The sequence below is a fragment of the Vombatus ursinus genome, unplaced genomic scaffold (genome assembly GCF_900497805.2).
Source record: "Vombatus ursinus unplaced genomic scaffold, bare-nosed wombat genome assembly UNPS02014812.1, whole genome shotgun sequence".
NCBI lineage: Eukaryota > Metazoa > Chordata > Mammalia > Diprotodontia > Vombatidae > Vombatus > Vombatus ursinus.
In genome coordinates, this window is record NW_020954590.1 from 66,842 (window position 1) to 81,827 (window position 14,986).

The 14,986-nt window shown below is 39.6% G+C and overlaps 1 protein-coding gene and 1 long non-coding RNA gene across 2 annotated transcripts in view; one reads left to right on the forward strand and one right to left on the reverse strand.

Moving 5' to 3' along the window:
- LOC114054236 overlaps positions 1-8,289 on the reverse strand; it is a 40,522-nt gene extending 32,233 nt beyond the window's left edge. The window contains exon 1 of the long non-coding RNA XR_003570446.1: positions 8,250-8,289. This is a non-coding gene — a long non-coding RNA (uncharacterized LOC114054236). The remainder of the gene's footprint in view (positions 1-8,249) is intronic.
- Positions 8,290-11,290: 3,001 nt separating this feature from the next.
- LOC114054310 (XK-related protein 4) overlaps positions 11,291-14,986 on the forward strand; it is a 463,880-nt gene continuing 460,184 nt past the window's right edge. Inside the window, exon 1 of the mRNA XM_027877526.1 lies at positions 11,291-12,121. Coding sequence (XP_027733327.1) covers positions 11,298-12,121 — 824 coding nt within the window. The 5' untranslated portion in view covers positions 11,291-11,297. The remainder of the gene's footprint in view (positions 12,122-14,986) is intronic.

The window sequence follows — 14,986 nt, forward strand, 5'->3', positions numbered from 1 at the left end:
TTATTAGGCTTAGAATCAAGAAAACCTGAATTCAAATCCTGCCTCTGACCCTTGGTAAATGGTTGAATCTGCACAAGTCACTTAACCGCTCTTAGCCTTAGTTTGCTCATCTGTAAAATGGGGATTAAAGATAGCATCTATCTCTACCTCAGTGGATTGTTGTAAGAATAAAATGAGATAACATATGTGAATCACACTTAAGGATTATATAGTGCCAAATCTCTCTCTCTGTGTGTGTGTGTGTGTGTGTGTGTGTGCGTGCATGTGTGTGTGTGTTAGCTGGCACAATGGATAAAGCTCTGGACCTGGAGTCAGAAAGACTGAGTTCAAATCTGGTCTTGGACATTTCCTGGCTATGTGACCCTGAACAAGTCATTTAACCTTTTGTCTGCCTCAGTTTTCTCATCTCTAAAATGGAGATAATAATAATACCTACCTCCTAAGATTATTTGAGAATAAAATGAGATGTTTGTAAAACACTTTGCAAACCTTAAACCACTATGTAAATTTTAGCTTTTCTTGGCGATGGTGGTGGTGTTTCTTTCCTCTGAACACCTATTGTACTTAGCACCATGTACTTGGTGTATATTCCATACACACACACACACACATATATCAGGAGACTGGACAGTGATAGCCCAGACCTTACGGAGTGTGAAATATGCTCTACCATAGAAGATTTGTGTGCCTAGTTCTAGAAATACCTGATGGTATGAGATGTTGCTCCCTGATCCAGAGCACGTGCAGGCATTGTATGAATATTTCCTGTTGGCTCACTTTGTGGCAATAGAAAAAAAGTTTCTTGACATTGTGGGTTTAAAAATTTGGATGGGTCAGCAGAGATCCAGCAACTGAAGTCCACAGTGGAATCACTGACAGTCACAGAAGCTGAACTTCATGAAAATCCAGCCCTGAAGATCAACTTGCTTGAATTAGCCCAATAGTGAATCAACCTGGAAGTTAAATTACAAGTCTCGCCAGAAAGGAGGTGATTCATCCATCATCTATGCCATACTCAAAAGTGAACTTGGGTGGGAAAGGAATCTTCATAGTAACCTCTTAAATTTTATTTCACTTTTTCCAGGTAGAGGAGCATGGACTCCCAGATTTATAACTTTCACTCTACATTTTCTAAGTAAATATCGCTTTTAAAAGCTAAGTGATATTAATAGGCTAAATTGAATTGAAGAGTCATGAGTTAGTGAAAATGATACTGAGGCAATAATCTTTGGCAATTGATATTGGGGGGAACACATCATCTGGAAGCTCGAGAGCAACAATATTAGAGAAGTCACCCCTTAATTCCTCAGTTACCTCTAGAACTCTGAAGACAGAAATGTCCAAGCTCTGGGAACCCAAAATATCAGTGCAAGTTAGATTTGGGATCCTGAGCCCAGAGGGTCTATGCTCTACATATGGGATAAACACTGGACTTTTTGTTTCTTTTGGGACCCACTGGAGAGATATTTTTTCTTGGGACTCAGTTGGATTCCCTACATTTCAGAATCCACTGGGAACAAATTGAAGTATTTTCTCCTTTTATTTTTAAAGATGTTACTGTATGGTTTTCTGGTGTTTTTCCTTTTAAGTCAGACCAATTTCTTTGTGATAACTTCTGCTTTTTAAAAATGCTCATATAATTTGTTATGTTACTATCTTCAATATTAGTGTTATAGCTAATATAAAATGTGTGGATTTTGTCTTCATAAAATATCGGTATGTGGCTCATAAATGCTCATTTTGTAATTGTTTTAACATTTTAAACCCAATTAGGTAGATTGTCTTACTGTGATATCCTTAGAGATTACATGTTGATAGGAAAAAAGTTTGTCTGCTGTCCTAGGAACCTTGAGAAATCAACACCAAATTCTTAATCCTTATTAAGGAGCCTCACAAGTTTTCTGGGCTTACTTGGTTCTGTTTTCTCCTGAATCTAGTCTCCTTGTACTATTGTTGAGTGAGTTTTCTATTTTTTAATGCATATTTGTACAGATATGATTCCCCTCTCCAATCCCCTAGGACTGCTATAGCTATATCCTAGAAATTTTGGTATGTTATTTTTCATCATTATCACTTTCTTTTATATAATTATTAATTGTTGCTGTGATTTGCTCTCTGACTCATTCATTATTTAGGATTTCACCATTGTCTCCATTTGTATCTGTTTCTTTTGTTTGGTTGTTTTTTTCTGAACCAAAGATGACTTTTTCTTATGTTTTAGGATATAAAGAATGTATTTGCTGTTTCAGTCTTTTTACCTTTGTTTGCCATGTCGTACCTTAATCCAATTTAATTTTTGCAAAAGTTCTGTGTCAGGTTGAAAAAATACATATATTCTTTTGCAGTTCCATTTGGAAGGTGCTATCAGTCTTTTAGCTAGTTTTTCTAGCAATTTGTTCAGTTCTATATTTTCCCTTTTGTTTATCTTTCTGTTAGATTTATCCACAACTGAGAAAAAAATATTGAAATCTCTTGTCACTGTTATGTTACTGTCTATGTCTTCTTGAAACTTAGTTAATGTTTCCTTTATTAATTTGGATGCCAAGTCATGTGGAACATATAAATTTAATGCAGATATCAGTTTATTGTCTATGGTTCCTTTCAGCTTTATATAGTTTTCTTGTTTAACTCTTTTTTGTTTTTTTTTATGTTTTTACTTTGTCAGATAGAATGATTGGAACTTTTTTTTTAAATTCACTTTATGCATAGCATTTTCCCCCACTCCTTTACTTTTATTTTGAGTAGGTCTTTATTTTTTTATGTGTGTTTCTTGTAAGCTACAGATCTTGGGGTTTTGTATTCTTATCAGATCTATCAATTTTTCCCTTTGATTGGATTGCTTAATCCATTCATATTTAAGGTTATGAGAATTAGCTTTTCATTTTCCATCATATGTGTCTGATATTGTTGTTTCCATAAGTTTATGATTTTTCCTCCTTTTGCAATAAACACAGTACAATGTCTCTTTAGTTTCTTTAGCTTAATTTTTAAGAGGGACCTACTCCCAGTGTCCCCCTCCCATTTCTTTTTTAATATGAAATTTTATTTTATTTTCAGTTCCAAATTCTCTCCTTTACCCATTGGAAAGATCAACAAAAATAAAAACAAAACCCATTAGAAATATGTATAGTCACACAAAATAAATTTCTGCATTAGTTATGTCTCTCCCTCCCCCTAAAAGAAAAAGAAACAAGGAAAAAAATATACTTCAGTTTGCTCTACGAATTCACTCATTTTATGTATGGGGCTGGATAATATGTTTCTTCAAGAGTCTTTTGAAATTGTGGTTGATCTTTCATTGTGTTGATTAAAGTTAAATTCAAAGTTGATAATCTTCATAATATTACTGTTATAGTATAAATTGTTCTCCTGGTTCTAGTCACTTCACTTTCCATTAGTTCACACAAGTGTTCCCAGGCTTTTCTGAAACCCTCCCTTTCATAATTTTCTATAGCACAAAAGTATTCCATCACATTCATATGTAGTAACTTGTTCAGCTGTTCCTCAATTGATAAGCATCCCCTCAATTTCCAATCTTTTGCCACTACAAAGAAAGATACTTTACTCTTTCTTTTATCTCTTTTGCGTATAGACCTAAAAACATTTTCTGGGTCAAAGGGACAATTTAATAACTTCTTGGGTTTAATTCCAAATCAGTTTCCAGAATGGTTGGACAAGTTCACAGTTACACCAAAAATGCACTAGTGTACTTGTTTTCCTATAATCCCTTTAGCATTTGTAACTTTCCTTTTTAGTCATATTAGCCAATCCAATGGGTGTCAGATGCTTGTTTTAATTTGCATTTCAGTGTTGTTTTAATTTGCATCTCTCTGATTATTAGTAGTTTAGAATATTTTATATGGCTATTCACAGATTGGATTTCTTCCTTTAAAAACTGCTTATTTATATTCTTTGACCATTTATTAATTGGAGTTTCCTCACATTTGTTATCCATTTGTCTTTGGAATTTTACAAATGAGTTCCTTTTTATTTCTTGTTTTTTTTTGTTTGTTTTCTTTTTTTTGGCTAGTCAATAAGGTTAAGTGACTTGCCCAGGGTCACACAGCTAGCAACTGTTATGTCTGAGGTCAAATTTGAACTCAGATCCTCCTGAATCCAGGGCTGGTGCTCTATCTACTGTGCCATCTAGCTGCCCCTTTATTTCCTGTTTTTAATCTGGCTATTTATACCTCACCCCCTTTTTGTCTTCTCAGTCAAGTAGAATCCTCCTTTTTCTACCTCCTTTTTCTACTCTCCTCCAACTGTATTTTTATTAAATTTCATTTTTAGCTTGCTTCTTTCCAGAGAGTATTTCTTTCCCTTTCTCTCTTCATTATCCATCCTCCCTTTCTCTCTACTCTAGACCCTCATCTTCTGATTCATGGTCCTTATATTTATCTAGTTCAGGGGTGGGGAACCTGTGGCCTTGAGACCACATGCAGCCCTAGGTCCTCAAGTACAGTCCTTTTGACTGTGTCCACACTTCACAGAAGGAATCCCCTTAGTATTTGAGGTCCCTTGAGGACCTAGAGGGCCACATGTGGCCTCAAGGCCACAGGTTACCCCCCCCATGGCTGATCTGGTCCCTCTCTATTCTCTACATTCCTTGTAGAATCAAAACTTTGAAAGTATCCATTCTGGGTCTCGAGAAGTTTCTGTCATTGCCCTGGAGATTCTCCTTTTACATTTTGTCTCACTTTTAGAAATATACTTATTCCTGTAGGGTGATAGAGAGGACACAGCCCCATGGCAGGACCCATGCCCCAATTTTGCAGCCCATCACTCATTTCTGCCCTTTGGTCACCAATCCTTCCCCATTTGCTTCAAAATCTACACCCCACCCATATCAACTCTCTCATCTATCAGTTTCCCCCCAGGAGCTCTGATTCCCACCCTCCTGAGATGGGATAACTGGCCTCTCCACATACCAAATCCCCTAGACAATACCCAGTGCAAAGTCCCCACCTCCCTTCACAGAACATCTCTCTTTGTCCATGGAACCATTTATCAGTGGTACTCCCCCTCCATCACTAAAACAAGGCCTCCCTTTCCTCCCTCCTTTTTTCAACTACTCCTCATGCTCTCTCATATACTGCCCTGAAAGCTTTTTCCTAAGAGATCACAGGAGTCACCTTTCCCTCATTGCTAGCCCTTACCTTGACCAGGACTCAGCATACCCTCTCCTCTATTTTACTTCCCCCACTTCTGAGCACCTTCCCTTGCATTCTCTAATTTAGGCTCACAAAAAAACAAACAAAAACAAAATGATTGAAATATTAGCAGAGTGTGGAGAGGATCAGTCCATGATGGCCTAGGCCCACCTCTCCATCATTACTTCCACTTTGTTTTCAATCTTCATCTCTGTTTCCTTGTGCACATTTAAGAAGAAGCATTTTAATGGTTTCTTTGCTATACTCTTGCTGTTGCTGACCTTGGCTGATGCATTTATTCCCTGTCCTGAATTTCTGTTGTGTGGAGTTTTTGAGAAGCAAACATTCTCTTCTTGTCTTGTTTTCTTTCTAAGAATGCTTTGAATGCTTATTTATTATTGAACATCTATCTTTTTTCATTTATGGTTATGCTCAGATTTGCAGGGTAGGTCATCTTGGGCTGCATTTTGAACTCCATTGCTCTTGGAACATATCTCCTGAATTTTCTGGTGGGTGAAGAACAGTCTTGTGGTATTTGAATTTTCTTTCCTTTGTATTTGAAGGTCTTTCTCCTAGTTGCTTACAGAATTCATTGTTTCTCCATGGAACTATTAAACTTAACCACTATGTGCCTTAGAATGTTCAGCTCCTTTTTTTTTGGTGAGGATGGAGATGGGAGGCAAATCAAAGGATTACTTTATTGACACTGTTTTCTGTGTTCAGAAATTCTGAGCAGTTTCCTTGTATTATTTCTTTCATTCTTGTTTCAGGATTTTTAGACTTGTCATGTTCTTTTGGGAGACCTATACTTCTTTTTTTGTTTTGTTTTGTTTTTTAGGCAAGTGGGGTTAAGCGATTTGCCCAGGATCACACAGCTAGTAAGTGTCAAGTGTTTGATCTGAGGCCTGACCTCAGGGCTGGTGCTCTATACACTGTGCCACCTAGCTGCCCCCAAGACCTATACTTCTTAAGATACCTCTACACATTCTGTACTTGAGATCAATATGTTTTTCTTGAAAGGAGTGTGTATTTTTAAAAATGTTATTTTTTTTTTTTGCTTCTCCTCTTCTAGATTGGCCTTCATTTCTTTGCATTTGCTTTCTCAATTATTTGTGTTCTTTTTTGTTTCTTTATTGGGATTTGACACCATAGATTTTTTTTTCTATTTTGGCAAATATTTTTGTGGTTCAAACCATAATTTCTGCTCTCTTTTTTTAAATCATTCAGTTACAGTGCCTTTTGATTTCATGATCTCCTCAAAATCCACAAGAACTTTATCTGGTGCTGAATTATGTTCTTTTGTTTGCAACATTTATCCATAGATGCCTGAACTAGTTTACCAGATCTGGAGACCATATTTCCTTCTGTTATTAGCTTCTTCCCTGTTGGTTTATCTGTTTATCTTCAAGGTCTTTTGAGTTTTCTTCCTCCTAAGATCTTTGGTAATTTCTGTCTTGTTTTCCCCTCTTGCTTACTTTCTGACTTCCTCTCTTGTCTTTGTTGTTTCTCTGGAGTGGGATCTCAAAGAATCTCAACCATCTCCCACAAAAGGCAATTTATGATTACCAGCCCCAAGTGACTTTTGGGGTGAGGGAATAGAACTACCCCCAGCTGGATGCTGGGTTCTTTCCCTCAGGCTTACTGGGTTGCCTTATATCTCCCCGCACATGACATCCTAACTCATTCTCTCTGTTTCTCAGTTCTGTAGCATAGCAGTAGAGAATGCTGCCATACTGCTGCTATTGAAGCCTGAGTAAATTTCTGTAGTTTGGAGTTTGGATTTCAGTGGCATATAGTTGAGTTCTATTACAAGCCCAGACATATGTCCTGCCCCATTCCCTCTGTTCCACTGCTCACCTGCAGAGCTCTATTGCAATACAGAATGCTTCTCTGGTGCTGGCTATCACAGCCTCAGCAAATTTCTGCAGCATGGAGTTTGTATCTCCAAAGCACTGGAGGGAGGTGGGATTAAGATGTGAGGTTTCATTCTACTGTAAGCCCCTAGGTTAGGTCCACTTATGTAGTTTTGCTGCTAGGAGGTAGGGGAGAGAGTGCTGAGTAAGCACAAGTTAGGCATTAGTTCATGGAGTTTTTATCTTCTTTGGTAAAAAATGTCAGGTTTTTTGGTTTGCTCGATAGAAATGACAATGGGAAGCTGGAGTATACTCCCTTCCTTTTTTTTATTGTGGTTCAGTAGTAATATTTGTGAATGACATACCTATTATTTAGGAAAATGAAGCATTTTTTTTTCAAAAAGAGCTTTGACTAGGCAACAAAGGGGAAAGAAAACAAAATAGAAAAGTACAGAATGTACAGATTTGTAGAGGACAGATTACTTTATACTAAACTCAATAACAGATTATTTTAACCAACAGAGTTTGTGGGACACTCATCCATATTCCTTTCTTCCACCTGTGTTGGAGGCAGAGGTGTGCTGGTAAAAATGTTTAAGAACCAGGCTTTGGTGGGGGGAGGTAGGGCACGCTTAATACACTTTTAAGTTTGATCCACATTATCAACATTTTCTCCACCATTTTTTAAGTCTAGACAATAAAAAAGAATAAGTAAAGTCCTGATTTATAGTATTTGCCAATTACTAAGGAGTAAATGCTCACATTGAAGATTTAGCAATTGGCTCAATATAAACTGGTTTCAGCACACCCTTGGATAAATATTAAATTAAGTTACTCCAACTTCTAGACTGAGACAGGTTTATGTTGTCACTACTCCATGGTCTTATGGTGTCCTTCATTTCCTCTAAAATCTGTTTCCCAAGCTTATTATTTGTTGTGCACTACTCCCAAGTCATTTTCTCTGGACCTCATACCCTTCTGTTCTGAAGTCATAAGACTAAGATTTCTTCTCATTATATCCTTTTACCCTTATACCTATGAGCTAATTCCTACAGTAATAGGAACCTCTGCACTGTGTTCCATGACAAGGGTGGAAAAATACAATTCTGTACTGATCAATCCATTTGTGGAAATAATTGCCCTCCAAATCTTGTACAGATAGAAAAAAATAGATTTTAAAAAATTCAAACAAGTTTATGAATAATATCTATCAACTGATGCTAAGAGAAGCTGAAATACACCTTACCTTTAGCAGTGAAATCAGGGATAAAAAACATGCCATCCCATGGGGTGTCCCTTGGGGCCACTGTTGGCAAGAGAAAATGGGGCTACATGAATTATGGTTCTGACAAAGAAGTGCAGTTCTTACATGTGTATGGCATAGGTATTTGAGAACCTCATTTAGAATAAAATGTTCTTCCAAAAGAGCCCTGGCCCTTCTCAGTAACCTATTGTGGATTCCTATTTGCACCTAGCACAATACAGGTCATTTGCTTTGTCTCAGAATATACTGTCACTTGGGAATCAGTAACCTAAGAGATAATTTCTTTCCCTAAGTGCCTTTGCAGTAGTTAAGCCCAGAAGGAACAATCTGAGCAAGACTCTTTAGACTTGAACTTGATGGGGGAGGGGAGGGAAAGAAGGGGAAATTTTTTTTTCCTTCGGTGTTTTCCATCAAATGAGTTTGCTATACTATTAGGGTTCAATATTAAGGGTGAAGTTAGATGGCTTTTGTGTGTGTATGTGTGTGTATGTGTGTGTATGTATTCATGTGCATATACGTGAGAGTGTATGTGGGTAACAATATTTAGCTTCCTTCAGAGTTGTTCTTTGCTCACCATACTCATCATTAGGTTCTTTTGCTAGTATTATATTGGGCATATTCATTTAGTTTGATTTTGTGTCTGTGTGGAATATAGTCTCAAATCTTTCTGCAAGCAGTTCTATTAAAAAGAAGAATAGGCAAAAATCAGAGGAAGGTTAAAAAGCAAGGTCGTGAGCATGTCAGCCTGAGAGTGAATGACAGTCTGTGTTCAAGGAGTGGAACTGATTCCATTCCAACTATCCGAGCAAGCTGATACATCTTTGGCATAATGTGGTTTAGGTGGCTCTTTCTATAAGTAGAGAAAAATGGTCATTACTAAGGACCCAAATGATCCTCCTATTCAAGTAACAAATTAACTCTGCCATTTCCATTTCCGTATGTTTGGGACTGGTTTGATGACTAGTGTAAAAGTTGGTGGAAAACTAGTTACAGGGGAAATGCCATGCTTTTTTCTTCTAGATGTAAATTAATGTAACTGATGCTCTCACTTGAAAATCGTGTCACCTCACTTCCATTTCTGCTCTTTACAATCTGAGTCACTGCGTGACAATAAGAATTACACTCCCTGGCTTTTAAATTTGCAGAAGTTAAATGATACAAATCAATAACTAAGTTTACTTTTGGGAAAGGTGAAGGTAGATCATATTTCTTTACTGGACCTTTTAGAATATTTTCAAACTCTAGAGTTATTATCATCATTATTATTTTTTGCCTGTGATAGTGAGTTAAGCTGATCCAGGACTGAGTCCTTTTTGAAGTGATAGGAACATTTACTTATTCCACAGCTTCTGTCTCTTTAACAGAAAAAAAATTAATGGGTGGAGAAGGTGGTTGAAGCTCTTTCAATTTAGCCACTTGTTCTGGTATAAGGGAAGCCTTCCTGCAGTCTCAGAGTCCTGCCCGGGTCCTAGCACTCAGATCTTCTACTAGCTGACAGACCTGCTGGGCTTCACCACCTGCTGAGATAAAGTGGAAAACCCTGTCGCTCCTGCCAGCCACCCAGAGCAGTTACTGGGCAGGGCAGCAATGGTCGGAGGCATGAAATAGCCACTGGTGCACAGTGCTTCAGTCAAGTGGCTTCAGCCTAGAAGATAAGGGGTAGTGTACCAAGATCGATCATGCTTCTCCCTCTTTGAAGCTCTTTGCTCTCGGACCCCCAACCCCTCTTCCCTACGAAACAGTCAGACACCGAAGCCCGCACTTCACCCCTGACCCCAGTTCTTCTCTGTTCTTGAAAAACCTCTGAGAACAAGCAGTTCTCCTACCCTAAAAAAAGAATAGGTCGAGTTCCAACCCCAAGATCCCCTTCCCGGGGATTCTGTCCTGCCCTGCTCTTCCTCTTTCCCACTTCTGGTCCTGTGCAGCCTCTCGGGTTTTGCCTTATGCAAGAGCAGCGATTCCCGGCAACAGAAAAGGTTCTTATCCACCTGCTCACCCCAGGGACTGAATACACACACACATGCATACATATACATACATACAAGCGCACTCACGCTAATACACAGTACAGAAATCCACAGTGACCTGCTCGCGACTAGAGATCCTTTACTGTACTCCACCAGGTCACAATCTCTCTCTCATCCCTTGTATGGTTCAAAACGCTACCTGCAACCCCTTTGCCAGATACCAAGAGCCTAGTGATGAATACAAAAGAGACAGGACTTTCCTCCCTCGCCCACAAATGCACAAGCTGCTCTTTCACAATCCTCTTTTCCTCTCTCGGGTTTGATGCAGGGGACCCCTCCCTTCACCTCTTTCTTCTCCCCTTCCCCTGTTTCTAGCAAATCTACCAACCTCTTCCAAAATCTTCTACAAAGAAGAGGGAACAGATAGTGTTGGCCCTACACACCTTAGCCTCTCTGGGATAAGGAAGGTCCCACTTCTCCACCCTTTTTCCTCCTCCTTCTCCTCAGGGGGCCCTCCTTTCCCCTCCCCCTTTCGTACAGGGCTGGGAGCGGCAGCAGCTGGGAGAGAAGGGATGAGGTCATCCTCTCACTCGGAGTCAGCTGGTGGAGGAGAGAAAGAGGGAGGGAGGGAGAGGGGAGGAATGTACAGGTCCGAGGACCGCCGCCGCGGCTGCTGCTGCTGCTGGCGGCGGCGGCGGCTCGGACAGCAGCAGCAACCGGGAAAAGAGGGAGAAGAAGAAGAAAAAGAAGGGGACTGGAAAGGGAGGGATAAGAAGGTTGGCTTTCTGTAGGCAGCCAGGCGGCGCTCCAGCTGGAGGAAGGGGAGCTGCTAGCCCCAGCCCAGATCCTACCTACCCAGCCATCCAGTCAGCTAGGAAATCAGGGAGTGGAGTAGCAGTAGCAGCAGCAGCAGAGGAAAAGGCGGAGGGAGGGAGTAAAGAAGGAAAGGGAGGGGAAGGAAGGAGGGGAAAGAGAAGAGAGAAAAAGGAGGTGGCTGTAGGAGGAGACAGCAGGGGGGAAAGGTGTCAGATAAAGGAGGGTTTTTCTCTGGTTTTAAGGCATCATGGCCGCTAAGTCAGACGGGAGGCTGAAAATGAAGAAGAGCAGCGACGTGGCGTTCACCCCGCTGCAGAATTCGGACCACTCGGGCTCGGTTCAGGGATTGGCTCCGGGTTTGCCGTCGGGGTCTGGAGCTGAGGACGAGGAGGCAGCCGGTGGTGGCTGCTGTACGGACGGTGGTGGTGGTGGCTGCTCCCGGTGTTGCTGCTGCGGCGGCGGCAGCGGTAGTTCGGGCGGCGGCTCGGGGGTCTCTGGCGGAGGCGGCGGCGGTGGTGGGGGGGGCTCCTCCTCGTTGTGCCTGCGTCTAGGCAGGGAGCAGCAACGCTACTCGCTGTGGGACTGCCTCTGGATCCTAGCCGCTGTGGCTGTGTACTTCGCGGATGTGGGTACAGACATCTGGCTGGCAGTGGACTACTACCTGAGGGGCCAGAGGTGGTGGTTTGGACTCACTCTCTTCTTCGTGGTGCTGGGTTCCCTCTCTGTGCAGGTGTTCAGCTTCCGCTGGTTCGTGCACGATTTCAGTACCGAGGACAGCTCCACGAGCACCTCAGCAGCGGCTGCAGCCACTGGTTCCTCTAGCTGCGCGCAGCCTGCAGCTGACTTCAAGACGGTGGTCAGCGGGGGGTCTGCAATTGGAGAAGGAGATGCTCGTCCTTCAACACCGCAAAGGCAAGCTTCAAATGCCAGCAAGAGCTATACCACCACCAACAGCAGCAACAGCAACAGTGCCACCCGGGCCAGCGGCAAGAACAGGTCTGCGTCCTGTTCATTCTGCATCTGGCTCCTGCAGTCACTCATCCACATCTTGCAGCTCGGGCAAATCTGGAGGTACTGTATCAGGGGTGGAGGGAAAGAGAGAGGCTTGCTGCCAATATTACACGACCACCCACTTTCGTTTTTACAGTTATAGTTTGTGGTGATATTGTCTAAGTCACACTTTCTTAGATACTTTGGACACTTGCAGAGTCTGATGATTTTTTTTTTTTCAATTTGAAGCTATTATCTTGGGAAAGGAATAGAGAACGAGAAAAGTAGTGTTGATTACCCCACCCTTCCTCACTCTCCTTTTGTAGCTTTTTCACTTGCTACAGTCTCTTCCACCTTTTTTTTTAAACTGATAATGCTTTGGTGAGTGGGAGGGGGTCCACTGACAATCTTTTAACTATATTTTAAATGTAGAACTTGTTAGATTTGGGAGTGCTACATGGGCAACTGTATTCTTTTTGTTACAGAAAATTTCTACTTCTAGTTAGATGTGATTGATCATCTATCAGAAGCGCTCAGGTTTTCAGCGTTCTTCCCGTGACAACGCTAGATTCAAAAGGAAAGTGCCTGGCAGATACAGAGTTAGTTGTCTTTGCATGTGGATATCGAGTTGTTGGTGTGATACTCCTTTTTTAGGTTGATGTAAATGACTACCATAAAAGCTTGTGTTATGTGGACTCAAGATCACTTCTTTAGTTCATCAGGTTCTCTATCATCATGCTTATTTCTAAACTGATTAAAAACTCATGAAGAGAGAGGCAGTGCCTGTATATGTGGTAATGCTGTTGGCATCTAGTTAGTGGTTTTCCTCTGTTAACATAAAGCAGATGAGATAGCAATCTTCTTACATATGAATCACTTAAAATTTTAAATGGAAATGCTAACTTGAACTTGTTAGGTGAAAGAATCCATTTATTTCATAGATTTGGATATAGTATGCAAAGTGATTGTTTTGGGGTAATATTTTTTTTAAAAAAGTTTTTTGGAAGCCTTTAAGAGCAACGTTTTACAGTATATTGAATTCCATATATATGAAAGAATGCAAATAAAGATGTTAGTACTCTGAGACGTCTCAAATCTTCCTACTGAATGGGCAGTACAGGTCCTTGTAACTGTGCCACAAGTAAAAATAGAAAACTTCTTAGAAAGTTAGTCTAGGTAGGAAATATGGTTCTATACTTCACTATACCAATACTATGTTAAAAACTCTCATTCCTTGTGATGTCTTGAGGTATAAGAATTTCAAATATGGTAACTGAATAGAGAAAGGCCATGTGAAAGTAACTTTTAGACCTTGTGGAGTTGAAGACTTATCTGAGTTTTCTGAATCCTTTCATTTAACACCACTGCTTGCAATTAAGAAAGTGATCAGCCTGGTCCTCTAATAGGTTTCCTACTATGAGAGGGCTTCTGTAGAGACTGGCATAAAATGATTAAGAATTATTTCTTTCCAGAAGTCCCAGAGTTTTGTAAAAAGTATCTAGACAACCAGTAACATAAGAGAACTTGAATTTTGATACCCCCACAATTTGAACACCTCATAATATTTTAAAACACCATTCTTAAATGTGAAAGTCCTATTTCCAATGGATTTAAAATGTTGCAATGATTTATTTCTTTGAATTATTTTTTCATGTTTATGAAACTCCAAGTTCAACATGAAGCATCTATGGTGTTTACCTTTGAACAAGTAATGTGAACATTTAATGATAACCAAAACTACAATAGCAGATATTTTAGAATTTTGGATTATGACAACTTTTTGTAAAATTTAGACAATTTTTGAAAACTGCTTTTCTTCAGTCATCTTTAGTATTCCACATCAGATTTTCTTTTGAGATGTATAGTAAGAATTCAAGTGCTTTGCAAAATAATAAAATGAAATAGAATTATTATTCTTAGAAGGTGGCTTTCAATAAAGAATCATTTGCAAAGTTTTGTGAACTTCAGTAGTTCTTTTGATCATTGTTGTACTTAAATAAACTTTTCCAAATGAAAAGGGATGTGTAGTTTGTCCTGAGGAAAAAGAAGGAAAAATAAAAAGCTTTTAAATATCAAAGTTGTACCATATCCCAATTCATATACAAAGGGCAGTAGGAGGAAGGAGGTGTGGAGGTAGAGATGAAAAGCTGTAACTGTCATATCATGCCATGGCTATGTAGTATATAGCTTATCTCATAGGAATGGCAATGCTGATAGTTTGATCTTCTTACTAAATATTCACATAACCTTTTTCTTGGAAGCCTCAGAACATGCCAAAAGAATTTCATCTTCTGGGAGGTAAAGCTATTGGTGGACTTAATTTCTCATGTTTCTCCCACATTTTCAGGAAAACTGGGTTAATGAAGTAACCTAGCAGCTGGCCCACCTTAACATTTTCCACAAGTTGTGGCTGATAGTTATAGATAATTAGGATAGTCTGTTATGACCACACTCAAAGACTAGTTAGCTTCTTTTGCACTTCACAAATCCTCATCTTCTAATTCATTGGCTTTCTTTTATACTATCTAGTAGAAGAGAACAAGGGAAAAACTTAAAAACTGTATAGAAGAAAACATTCCCAAAATTACACATTTTCCTTTTCTTCGAAGGCTTAAATTAGGACTTTGGGAAATATATTATTTTTACTAATTTAAATGAAATGGTACTGATTTTATTAAGATTATACTATAAACTAGAGAATTTTGCAATAGCCTAATTCTTTAAAATAGTAAGAATTCCATTCACTCACAGAGCTGTTGTTCAGAAGCTCTGAACTAAAAATATACAACAGTACCCAATGGGCCAAAGCACATGAGGTCATTATTCATGTTTTAGAATGCTACTTTCTCTGATCAATACAATAGATTTTAGCTAGCTTGGTAACTTTTTATTGTAAGTGTTTTCATGAAATTCTAGTTATTTTAGGAGACTGGGAAAATTCTAAAA